General features: G+C 37.8%; 1 protein-coding gene across 1 annotated transcript in view; it reads right to left on the reverse strand.

Annotated features, from left to right (window-relative positions):
- Positions 1 to 3: 3 nt before the first annotated feature.
- LOC149875834 (uncharacterized) overlaps positions 4 to 12500 on the reverse strand; it is a gene marked incomplete at its 3' end in the record, with an annotated part of 14003 nt that continues 1506 nt past the window's right edge. Inside the window, exon 2 of the mRNA XM_090076143.1 lies at positions 4 to 12500. This exon is cut by the window's right edge and continues 1140 nt beyond it. Coding sequence (XP_089932269.1) covers positions 4 to 12500 — 12497 coding nt within the window.

The raw sequence follows: 12500 nt of genomic DNA on the forward strand, positions 1-12500 counted from the left end.
AGCCTCACTTGATGTAGATTCAGTTGATGTAGAGTCTGTTGATGTTGACTCAGTAGATGTAGATTCTGTTGATGAAATTTCTGTTGCTGTAGATTCTGTTGATGTTGTCTCAGTTGATGTAGATTCAGTTGATGTAGACTCTGTTGATGTTGACTCAGTTGATTCTGCTGAAGCAGCCTCAGTTGATGTTGATTCAGTTAATGAAGACTCTTTCGATGTTGACTCAGTTGATGTAGAGTCTGTTGGTGTAGATTCAGTTGATGTAGACTCTGTTGATGTTGTCTCAGATGATGCAGATTCGGTTGAAGGAACCTCAGTTAACGTAGATTCAGTTGATGTAGACTCTGTTGAAGCTAACTCAGAGGATGTAGATTCTGTTGAAGAAGCCGCAGTTGATATAGAGTCTGTTGGTGTAGATTCTTTTGATGTTGACTCAGCTGATGTTGATTCTGTTGAAGTTGCCTCAGTTGATCTAGATCCAGTTGATGTCGACTGTTTTGAAGTAGACTCAGTTGATTTAGATTCTGTTGATGTAATTTCTGATGATGTAGATTCTGTTGATGTTGACTCAGCTGATGTAGATTCTGTTGAAATAGCCTCAGTTGATGTAGAGTCTGTTGATGTAGATTCAGTTGATATTGACTCAGTTGATGTAGTCTCTGTTGAAGTTAACTCAGATGATGTAGTTTCCGTCGAAGGAGACGCAGTTGATGTAGAGTCTGTTTGTGTTGATTCTGTTGATGAAGAGTCAGTTGATGTATAATCTTTTGAAGTGGCCTCAGTTGATGTAGATTCAGTTGATGTAGACTCTGTTGATGTTGACTCAGTTGATTCTTTTGAAGTAGCCTCAGTTGATGTAGATTCAGTTGATGTAGACTCTGTTGATGTTGATTCAGTAGATGTAGATTCTGTTGATGAAATTTCTGTTGCTGTAGATTCTGTTGATGTTGACTCTGTTGATGTAGATTCAGTTGATGAAGACTCTGTTGATGTTGACTCAGTTGATTCTTTTGAAGTAGCCTCAGTTGATGTAGATTCAGTTGATGTAGACTCTGTTGATGTTGACTCAGTTGATGTAGATTCTGTTGATGAAATTTCTGTTGCTGTAGATTCTGTTAATGTTGACTCAGTTGATGTAGATTCTGTTGATGTAATTTCTGTTGCTGTAGGTTCTGTTGATTTTGACTCAGTTGATGTAGATTCAGTTGATGTAGACTCTGTTGATGTTGTCTCAGTTGATTCTGCTGAAGCAGCCTCAGTTGATGTAGATTCAGTTAATGAAGACTCTTTTGATGTTGAATCAGTTGATGTAGAGTCTGTTGGTGTAGATTCAGTTGATTTAGACTCTGTTGATGTTGACTCAGTTGATTCTCTTGAAGTAGCCTCAGTTGATGTAGAGTCAGTTGTTGTAGACTCTGTTGATGTTGATTCAGTAGATGTAGATTCTGTTGAGGAAACTTCTGTTGCTGTAGATTCTGTTGATGTTGACTCAGTTGATGAAGATTCAGTTGATGTAGACTCTGTTGATGTTGACTCAGTTGATTCTCTTGAAGTAGCCTCAGTTGATGTAGAGTCAGTTGATGTAGACTCTGTTGATGTTGATTCAGTAGATGTAGATTCTGTTGAGGAAACTTCTGTTGCTGTAGATTCTGTTGATGTTGACTCAGTTGATGTAGATTCAGTTGATGAAGACTCTGTTGATGTTGACTCAGTTGATTCTTTTGAAGTAGCCTCAGTTGATGTAGATTCAATTGATGTAGACTCTGTTGATGTTGACTCAGTAGATGTAGATTCTGATGATGAAATTTCTGTTGCTGTAGATTCTGTTGATGTTGACTCTGTTGATGTAGATTCAGTTGATGTAGACTCTGGTGATGTTGACTCAGTTGATTCTTTTGAAGTAGCCTCACTTGATGTAGATTCAGTTGATGTAGAGTCTGTTGATGTTGACTCAGTAGATGTAGATTCTGTTGATGAAATTTCTGTTGCTGTAGATTCTGTTGAAGTTGTCTCAGTTGATGTAGATTCAGTTGATGTAGACTCTGTTGATGTTGACTCAGTTGATTCTGCTGAAGCAGCCTCAGTTGATGTTGATTCAGTTAATGAAGACTCTTTCGATGTTGACTCAGTTGATGTAGAGTCTGTTGGTGTAGATTCAGTTGATGTAGACTCTGTTGATGTTGACTCAGTTGATTCTTTTGAAGTAGCCTCACTTGATGTAGATTCAGTTGATGTAGACTCTGTTGATGTTGATTCAGTAGATGTAGATTCTGTTGAGGAAATTTCTGTTGCTGTAGATTCTGTTGATGTTGACTCAGTTGATGAAGATTCAGTTGATGAAGACTCTGTTGATGTTGACTCAGTTGATTCTTTTGAAGTAGCCTCAGTTGACGTAGATTCAGATGATGTAGACTCTGTTGATGTTGACTCAGTTGATGTAGATTCTGTTGATGAAATTTCTGTTGCTGTAGATTCTGTTAATGTTGACTCAGTTGATGTAGATTCTGTTGATGTAATTTCTGTTGCTGTAGGTTCTGTTGATTTTGACTCAGTTGATGTAGATTCAGTTGATGTAGACTCTGTTGATGTTGTCTCAGTTGATTCTGCTGAAGCAGCCTCAGTTGATGTAGATTCAGTTAATGAAGACTCTTTTGATGTTGAATCAGTTGATGTAGAGTCTGTTGGTGTAGATTCAGTTGATTTAGACTCTGTTGATGTTGACTCAGTTGATTCTCTTGAAGTAGCCTCAGTTGATGTAGAGTCAGTTGTTGTAGACTCTGTTGATGTTGATTCAGTAGATGTAGATTCTGTTGAGGAAACTTCTGTTGCTGTAGATTCTGTTGATGTTGACTCAGTTGATGAAGATTCAGTTGATGTAGACTCTGTTGATGTTGACTCAGTTGATTCTTTTGAAGTAACCTCACTTGATGTAGATTCAGTTGATGTAGACTCTGTTGATGTTGATTCAGTAGATGTAGATTCTGTTGAGGAAATTTCTGTTGCTGTAGATTCTGTTGATGTTGACTCAGTTGATGAAGATTCAGTTGATGAAGACTCTGTTGATGTTGACTCAGTTGATTCTTTTGAAGTAGCCTCAGTTGACGTAGATTCAGATGATGTAGACTCTGTTGATGTTGACTCAGTAGATGTAGATTCAGTTGATGAAATTTCTGTTGCTGTAAACTCTGTTGATGTTGACTCAGTTGATTCTGCTGAAGTAGCCTCAGTTGATGTAGATTCTGTTGATGTAATTTCTGCCGCTGTAGATTCTGTTGATGTTGACTCAGTTGATATAGATTCTGTTGAAGTAGCCTCAGTTGATTTAGATTTAGTTGATGTTGACTCTGTTGATGTTGTCTCAGATGATGCAGATTCAGTTGAAGGAACCTCAGTTAACGTAGATTCAGTTGATGTAGACTCTGTTGAAGCTAACTCAGAGGATGTAGATTCTGTTGAAGAAGCCGCAGTTGATGTAGAGTCTGTTGGTGTAGATTCTTTTGATGTTGACTCAGTTGATGTTGATTCTGTTGAAGTTGCCTCAGTTGATCTAGATCCAGTTGATGTCGACTCTTTTGAAGTAGACTCAGTTGATTTAGATTCTGTTGATGTAATTTCTGATGATGTAGATTCTGTTGATGTTGACTCAGCTGATGTAGATTCTGTTGAAATAGCCTCAGTTGATGTAGAGTCTGTTGATGTAGATTCAGTTGATATTGACTCAGTTGATGTAGTCTCTGTTGAAGTTAACTCAGATGATGTAGTTTCCGTCGAAGGAGACGCAGTTGATGTAGAGTCTGTTTGTGTTGATTCTGTTGATGAAGAGTCAGTTGATGTATAATCTTTTGAAGTGGCCTCAGTTGATGTAGATTCAGTTGATGTAGACTCTGTTGATGTTGACTCAGTTGATTCTTTTGAAGTAGCCTCAGTTGATGTAGATTCAGTTGATGTAGACTCTGTTGATGTTGATTCAGTAGATGTAGATTCTGTTGATGAAATTTCTGTTGCTGTAGATTCTGTTGATGTTGACTCTGTTGATGTAGATTCAGTTGATGTAGACTCTGTTGATGTTGACTCAGTTGATTCTCTTGAAGTAGCCTCAGTTGATTTAGAGTCAGTTGATGTAGACTCTGTTGATGTTGATTCAGTAGATGTAGATTCTGTTGAGGAAACTTCTGTTGCTGTAGATTCTGTTGATGTTGACTCAGTTGATGTAGATTCAGTTGATGAAGACTCTGTTGATGTTGACTCAGTTGATTCTTTTGAAGTAGCCTCAGTTGATGTAGATTCAATTGATGTAGACTCTGTTGATGTTGACTCAGTAGATGTAGATTCTGATGATGAAATTTCTGTTGCTGTAGATTCTGTTGATGTTGACTCTGTTGATGTAGATTCAGTTGATGTAGACTCTGGTGATGTTGACTCAGTTGATTCTTTTGAAGTAGCCTCACTTGATGTAGATTCAGTTGATGTAGAGTCTGTTGATGTTGACTCAGTAGATGTAGATTCTGTTGATGAAATTTCTGTTGCTGTAGATTCTGTTGATGTTGTCTCAGTTGATGTAGATTCAGTTGATGTAGACTCTGTTGATGTTGACTCAGTTGATTCTGCTGAAGCAGCCTCAGTTGATGTTGATTCAGTTAATGAAGACTCTTTCGATGTTGACTCAGTTGATGTAGAGTCTGTTCGTGTAGATTCAGTTGATGTAGACTCTGTTGATGTTGACTCAGTTGATTCTTTTGAAGTAGCCTCACTTGATGTAGATTCAGTTGATGTAGACTCTGTTGATGTTGATTCAGTAGATGTAGATTCTGTTGAGGAAATTTCTGTTGCTGTAGATTCTGTTGATGTTGACTCAGTTGATGAAGATTCAGTTGATGAAGACTCTGTTGATGTTGACTCAGTTGATTCTTTTGAAGTAGCCTCAGTTGACGTAGATTCAGATGATGTAGACTCTGTTGATGTTGACTCAGTAGATGTAGATTCAGTTGATGAAATTTCTGTTGCTGTAGACTCTGTTGATGTTGACTCAGTTGATTCTGCTGAAGTAGCCTCAGTTGATGTAGATTCTGTTGATGTAATTTCTGCCGCTGTAGATTCTGTTGATGTTGACTCAGTTGATATAGATTCTGTTGAAGTAGCCTCAGTTGATTTAGATTTAGTTGATGTTGACTCTGTTGATGTTGTCTCAGATGATGCAGATTCGGTTGAAGGAACCTCAGTTAACGTAGATTCAGTTGATGTAGACTCTGTTGAAGCTAACTCAGAGGATGTAGATTCTGTTGAAGAAGCCGCAGTTGATGTAGAGTCTGTTGGTGTAGATTCTTTTGATGTTGACTCAGTTGATGTTGATTCTGTTGAAGTTGCCTCAGTTGATCTAGATCCAGTTGATGTCGACTCTTTTGAAGTAGACTCAGTTGATTTAGATTCTGTTGATGTAATTTCTGATGATGTAGATTCTGTTGATGTTGACTCAGCTGATGTAGATTCTGTTGAAATAGCCTCAGTTGATGTAGAGTCTGTTGATGTAGATTCAGTTGATATTGACTCAGTTGATGTAGTCTCTGTTGAAGTTAACTCAGATGATGTAGTTTCCGTCGAAGGAGACGCAGTTGATGTAGAGTCTGTTTGTGTTGATTCTGTTGATGAAGAGTCAGTTGATGTATAATCTTTTGAAGTGGCCTCAGTTGATGTAGATTCAGTTGATGTAGACTCTGTTGATGTTGACTCAGTTGATTCTTTTGAAGTAGCCTCAGTTGATGTAGATTCAGTTGATGTAGACTCTGTTGATGTTGATTCAGTAGATGTAGATTCTGTTGATGAAATTTCTGTTGCTGTAGATTCTGTTGATGTTGACTCTGTTGATGTAGATTCAGTTGATGAAGACTCTGTTGATGTTGACTCAGTTGATTCTTTTGAAGTAGCCTCAGTTGATGTAGATTCAGTTGATGTAGACTCTGTTGATGTTGACTCAGTTGATGTAGATTCTGTTGATGAAATTTCTGTTGCTGTAGATTCTGTTAATGTTGACTCAGTTGATGTAGATTCTGTTGATGTAATTTCTGTTGCTGTAGGTTCTGTTGATTTTGACTCAGTTGATGTAGATTCAGTTGATGTAGACTCTGTTGATGTTGTCTCATTTGATTCTGCTGAAGCAGCCTCAGTTGATGTAGATTCAGTTAATGAAGACTCTTTTGATGTTGAATCAGTTGATGTAGAGTCTGTTGGTGTAGATTCAGTTGATTTAGACTCTGTTGATGTTGACTCAGTTGATTCTCTTGAAGTAGCCTCAGTTGATGTAGAGTCAGTTGATGTAGACTCTGTTGATGTTGATTCAGTAGATGTAGATTCTGTTGAGGAAACTTCTGTTGCTGTAGATTCTGTTGATGTTGACTCAGTTGATGAAGATTCAGTTGATGTAGACTCTGTTGATGTTGACTCAGTTGATTCTCTTGAAGTAGCCTCAGTTGATGTAGAGTCAGTTGATGTAGACTCTGTTGATGTTGATTCAGTAGATGTAGATTCTGTTGAGGAAACTTCTGTTGCTGTAGATTCTGTTGATGTTGACTCAGTTGATGAAGATTCAGTTGATGAAGACTCTGTTGATGTTGACTCAGTTGATTCTTTTGAAGTAGCCTCAGTTGATGTAGATTCAATTGATGTAGACTCTGTTGATGTTGACTCAGTAGATGTAGATTCTGATGATGAAATTTCTGTTGCTGTAGATTCTGTTGATGTTGACTCTGTTGATGTAGATTCAGTTGATGTAGACTCTGGTGATGTTGACTCAGTTGATTCTTTTGAAGTAGCCTCACTTGATGTAGATTCAGTTGATGTAGAGTCTGTTGATGTTGACTCAGTAGATGTAGATTCTGTTGATGAAAGTTCTGTTGCTGTAGATTCTGTTGATGTTGTCTCAGTTGATGTAGATTTAGTTGATGTAGACTCTGTTGATGTTGACTCAGTTGATTCTGCTGAAGCAGCCTCAGTTGATGTTGATTCAGTTAATGAAGACTCTTTCGATGTTGACTCAGTTGATGTAGAGTCTGTTGGTGTAGATTCAGTTGATGTAGACTCTGTTGATGTTGACTCAGTTGATTCTTTTGAAGTAGCCTCACTTGATGTAGATTCAGTTGATGTAGACTCTGTTGATGTTGATTCAGTAGATGTAGATTCTGTTGAGGAAATTTCTGTTGCTGTAGATTCTGTTGATGTTGACTCAGTTGATGAAGATTCAGTTGATGAAGACTCTGTTGATGTTGACTCAGTTGATTCTTTTGAAGTAGCCTCAGTTGACGTAGACTCAGATGATGTAGACTCTGTTGATGTTGACTCAGTAGATGTAGATTCAGTTGATGAAATTTCTGTTGCTGTAGACTCTGTTGATGTTGACTCAGTTGATTCTGCTGAAGTAGCCTCAGTTGATGTAGATTCTGTTGATGTAATTTCTGCCGCTGTAGATTCTGTTGATGTTGACTCAGTTGATATAGATTCTGTTGAAGTAGCCTCAGTTGATTTAGATTTAGTTGATGTTGACTCTGTTGATGTTGTCTCAGATGATGCAGATTCGGTTGAAGGAACCTCAGTTAACGTAGATTCAGTTGATGTAGACTCTGTTGAAGCTAACTCAGAGGATGTAGATTCTGTTGAAGAAGCCGCAGTTGATGTAGAGTCTGTTGGTGTAGATTCTTTTGATGTTGACTCAGTTGATGTTGATTCTGTTGAAGTTGCCTCAGTTGATCTAGATCCAGTTGATGTCGACTCTTTTGAAGTAGACTCAGTTGATTTAGATTCTGTTGATGTAATTTCTGATGATGTAGATTCTGTTGATGTTGACTCAGCTGATGTAGATTCTGTTGAAATAGCCTCAGTTGATGTAGAGTCTGTTGATGTAGATTCAGTTGATATTGACTCAGTTGATGTAGTCTCTGTTGAAGTTAACTCAGATGATGTAGTTTCCGTCGAAGGAGACGCAGTTGATGTAGAGTCTGTTTGTGTTGATTCTGTTGATGAAGAGTCAGTTGATGTATAATCTTTTGAAGTGGCCTCAGTTGATGTAGATTCAGTTGATGTAGACTCTGTTGATGTTGACTCAGTTGATTCTTTTGAAGTAGCCTCAGTTGATGTAGATTCAGTTGATGTAGACTCTGTTGATGTTGATTCAGTAGATGTAGATTCTGTTGATGAAATTTCTGTTGCTGTAGATTCTGTTGATGTTGACTCTGTTGATGTAGATTCAGTTGATGAAGACTCTGTTGATGTTGACTCAGTTGATTCTTTTGAAGTAGCCTCAGTTGATGTAGATTCAGTTGATGTAGACTCTGTTGATGTTGACTCAGTTGATGTAGATTCTGTTGATGAAATTTCTGTTGCTGTAGATTCTGTTAATGTTGACTCAGTTGATGTAGATTCTGTTGATGTAATTTCTGTTGCTGTAGGTTCTGTTGATTTTGACTCAGTTGATGTAGATTCAGTTGATGTAGACTCTGTTGATGTTGTCTCATTTGATTCTGCTGAAGCAGCCTCAGTTGATGTAGATTCAGTTAATGAAGACTCTTTTGATGTTGAATCAGTTGATGTAGAGTCTGTTGGTGTAGATTCAGTTGATTTAGACTCTGTTGATGTTGACTCAGTTGATTCTCTTGAAGTAGCCTCAGTTGATGTAGAGTCAGTTGATGTAGACTCTGTTGATGTTGATTCAGTAGATGTAGATTCTGTTGAGGAAACTTCTGTTGCTGTAGATTCTGTTGATGTTGACTCAGTTGATGAAGATTCAGTTGATGTAGACTCTGTTGATGTTGACTCAGTTGATTCTCTTGCAGTAGCCTCAGTTGATGTAGAGTCAGTTGATGTAGACTCTGTTGATGTTGATTCAGTAGATGTAGATTCTGTTGAGGAAACTTCTGTTGCTGTAGATTCTGTTGATGTTGACTCAGTTGATGTAGATTCAGTTGATGAAGACTCTGTTGATGTTGACTCAGTTGATTCTTTTGAAGTAGCCTCAGTTGATGTAGATTCAATTGATGTAGACTCTGTTGATGTTGACTCAGTAGATGTAGATTCTGATGATGAAATTTCTGTTGCTGTAGATTCTGTTGATGTTGACTCTGTTGATGTAGATTCAGTTGATGTAGACTCTGGTGATGTTGACTCAGTTGATTCTTTTGAAGTAGCCTCACTTGATGTAGATTCAGTTGATGTAGAGTCTGTTGATGTTGACTCAGTAGATGTAGATTCTGTTGATGAAAGTTCTGTTGCTGTAGATTCTGTTGATGTTGTCTCAGTTGATGTAGATTCAGTTGATGTAGACTCTGTTGATGTTGACTCAGTTGATTCTGCTGAAGCAGCCTCAGTTGATGTTGATTCAGTTAATGAAGACTCTTTCGATGTTGACTCAGTTGATGTAGAGTCTGTTGGTGTAGATTCAGTTGATGTAGACTCTGTTGATGTTGACTCAGTTGATTCTTTTGAAGTAGCCTCACTTGATGTAGATTCAGTTGATGTAGACTCTGTTGATGTTGATTCAGTAGATGTAGATTCTGTTGAGGAAATTTCTGTTGCTGTAGATTCTGTTGATGTTGACTCAGTTGATGAAGATTCAGTTGATGAAGACTCTGTTGATGTTGACTCAGTTGATTCTTTTGAAGTAGCCTCAGTTGACGTAGATTCAGATGATGTAGACTCTGTTGATGTTGACTCAGTAGATGTAGATTCAGTTGATGAAACTTCTGTTGCTGTAGACTCTGTTGATGTTGACTCAGTTGATTCTGCTGAAGTAGCCTCAGTTGATGTAGATTCTGTTGATGTAATTTCTGCCGCTGTAGATTCTGTTGATGTTGACTCAGTTGATATAGATTCTGTTGAAGTAGCCTCAGTTGATTTAGATTTAGTTGATGTTGACTCTGTTGATGTTGTCTCAGATGATGCAGATTCGGTTGAAGGAACCTCAGTTAACGTAGATTCAGTTGATGTAGACTCTGTTGAAGCTAACTCAGAGGATGTAGATTCTGTTGAAGAAGCCGCAGTTGATGTAGAGTCTGTTGGTGTAGATTCTTTTGATGTTGACTCAGTTGATGTTGATTCTGTTGAAGTTGCCTCAGTTGATCTAGATCCAGTTGCTGTCGACTCTTTTGAAGTAGACTCAGTTGATTTAGATTCTGTTGATGTAATTTCTGATGATGTAGATTCTGTTGATGTTGACTCAGCTGATGTAGATTCTGTTGAAATAGCCTCAGTTGATGTAGAGTCTGTTGATGTAGATTCAGTTGATATTGACTCAGTTGATGTAGTCTCTGTTGAAGTTAACTCAGATGATGTAGTTTCCGTCGAAGGAGACGCAGTTGATGTAGAGTCTGTTTGTGTTGATTCTGTTGATGAAGAGTCAGTTGATGTATAATCTTTTGAAGTGGCCTCAGTTGATGTAGATTCAGTTGATGTAGACTCTGTTGATGTTGACTCAGTTGATTCTTTTGAAGTAGCCTCAGTTGATGTAGATTCAGTTGATGTAGACTCTGTTGATGTTGATTCAGTAGATGTAGATTCTGTTGATGAAATTTCTGTTGCTGTAGATTCTGTTGATGTTGACTCTGTTGATGTAGATTCAGTTGATGTAGACTCTGGTGATGTTGACTCAGTTGATTCTTTTGAAGTAGCCTCACTTGATGTAGATTCAGTTGATGTAGAGTCTGTTGATGTTGACTCAGTAGATGTAGATTCTGTTGATGAAATTTCTGTTGCTCTAGATTCTGTTGATGTTGTCTCAGTTGATGTAGATTCAGTTGATGTAGACTCTGTTGATGTTGACTCAGTTGATTCTGCTGAAGCAGCCTCAGTTGATGTTGATTCAGTTAATGAAGACTCTTTCGATGTTGACTCAGTTGATGTAGAGTCTGTTGGTGTAGATTCAGTTGATGTAGACTCTGTTGATGTTGACTCAGTTGATTCTTTTGAAGTAGCCTCACTTGATGTAGATTCAGTTGATGTAGACTCTGTTGATGTTGATTCAGTAGATGTAGATTCTGTTGAGGAAATTTCTGTTGCTGTAGATTCTGTTGATATTGACTCAGTTGATGAAGATTCAGTTGATGAAGACTCTGTTGATGTTGACTCAGTTGATTCTTTTGAAGTAGCCTCAGTTGACGTAGATTCAGATGATGTAGACTCTGTTGATGTTGACTCAGTAGATGTAGATTCAGTTGATGAAATTTCTGTTGCTGTAGACTCTGTTGATGTTGACTCAGTTGATTCTGCTGAAGTAGCCTCAGTTGATGTAGATTCTGTTGATGTAATTTCTGCCGCTGTAGATTCTGTTGATGTTGACTCAGTTGATATAGATTCTGTTGAAGTAGCCTCAGTTGATTTAGATTTAGTTGATGTTGACTCTGTTGATGTTGTCTCAGATGATGCAGATTCGGTTGAAGGAACCTCAGTTAACGTAGATTCAGTTGATGTAGACTCTGTTGAAGCTAACTCAGAGGATGTAGATTCTGTTGAAGAAGCCGCAGTTGATGTAGAGTCTGTTGGTGTAGATTCTTTTGATGTTGACTCAGTTGATGTTGATTCTGTTGAAGTTGCCTCAGTTGATCTAGATCCAGTTGATGTCGACTGTTTTGAAGTAGACTCAGTTGATTTAGATTCTGTTGATGTAATTTCTGATGATGTAGATTCTGTTGATGTTGACTCAGCTGATGTAGATTCTGTTGAAATAGCCTCAGTTGATGTAGAGTCTGTTGATGTAGATTCAGTTGATATTGACTCAGTTGATGTAGTCTCTGTTGAAGTTAACTGAGACGCAGTTGATGTAGAGTCTGTTTGTGTTGATTCTGTTGATGAAGAGTCAGTTGATGTATAATCTTTTGAAGTGGCCTCAGTTGATGTAGATTCAGTTGATGTAGACTTAGATTCAGTTGATGTAGACTCTGTTGATGTTGACTCAGTTGATTCTTTTGAAGTAGCCTCAGTTGATGTAGATTCAGTTGATGTAGACTCTGTTGATGTTGATTCAGTAGATGTAGATTCTGTTGATGAAATTTCTGTTGCTGTAGATTCTGTTGATGTTGACTCTGTTGATGTAGATTCAGTTGATGAAGACTCTGTTGATGTTGACTCAGTTGATTCTTTTGAAGTAGCCTCAGTTGATGTAGATTCAGTTGATGTAGACTCTGTTGATGTTGACTCAGTTGATGTAGATTCTGTTGATGAAATTTCTGTTGCTGTAGATTCTGTTAATGTTGACTCAGTTGATGTAGATTCTGTTGATGTAATTTCTGTTGCTGTAGGTTCTGTTGATTTTGACTCAGTTGATGTAGATTCAGTTGATGTAGACTCTGTTGATGTTGTCTCAGTTGATTCTGCTGAAGCAGCCTCAGTTGAAGTAGATTCAGTTAATGAAGACTCTTTTGATGTTGAGTCAGTTGATGTAGAGTCTGTTGGTGTAGATTCAGTTGATTTAGACTCTGTTGATGTTGACTCAGTTGATTCTCTTGAAGTAGCCTCAGTTGATG

The sequence above is a fragment of the Hydra viridissima genome, unplaced genomic scaffold (assembly GCF_058129835.1).
Source record: "Hydra viridissima isolate aposymbiotic clone 2 unplaced genomic scaffold, HvirCarnegie_v1 scaffold_146, whole genome shotgun sequence".
Lineage (NCBI taxonomy): Eukaryota > Metazoa > Cnidaria > Hydrozoa > Anthoathecata > Hydridae > Hydra > Hydra viridissima.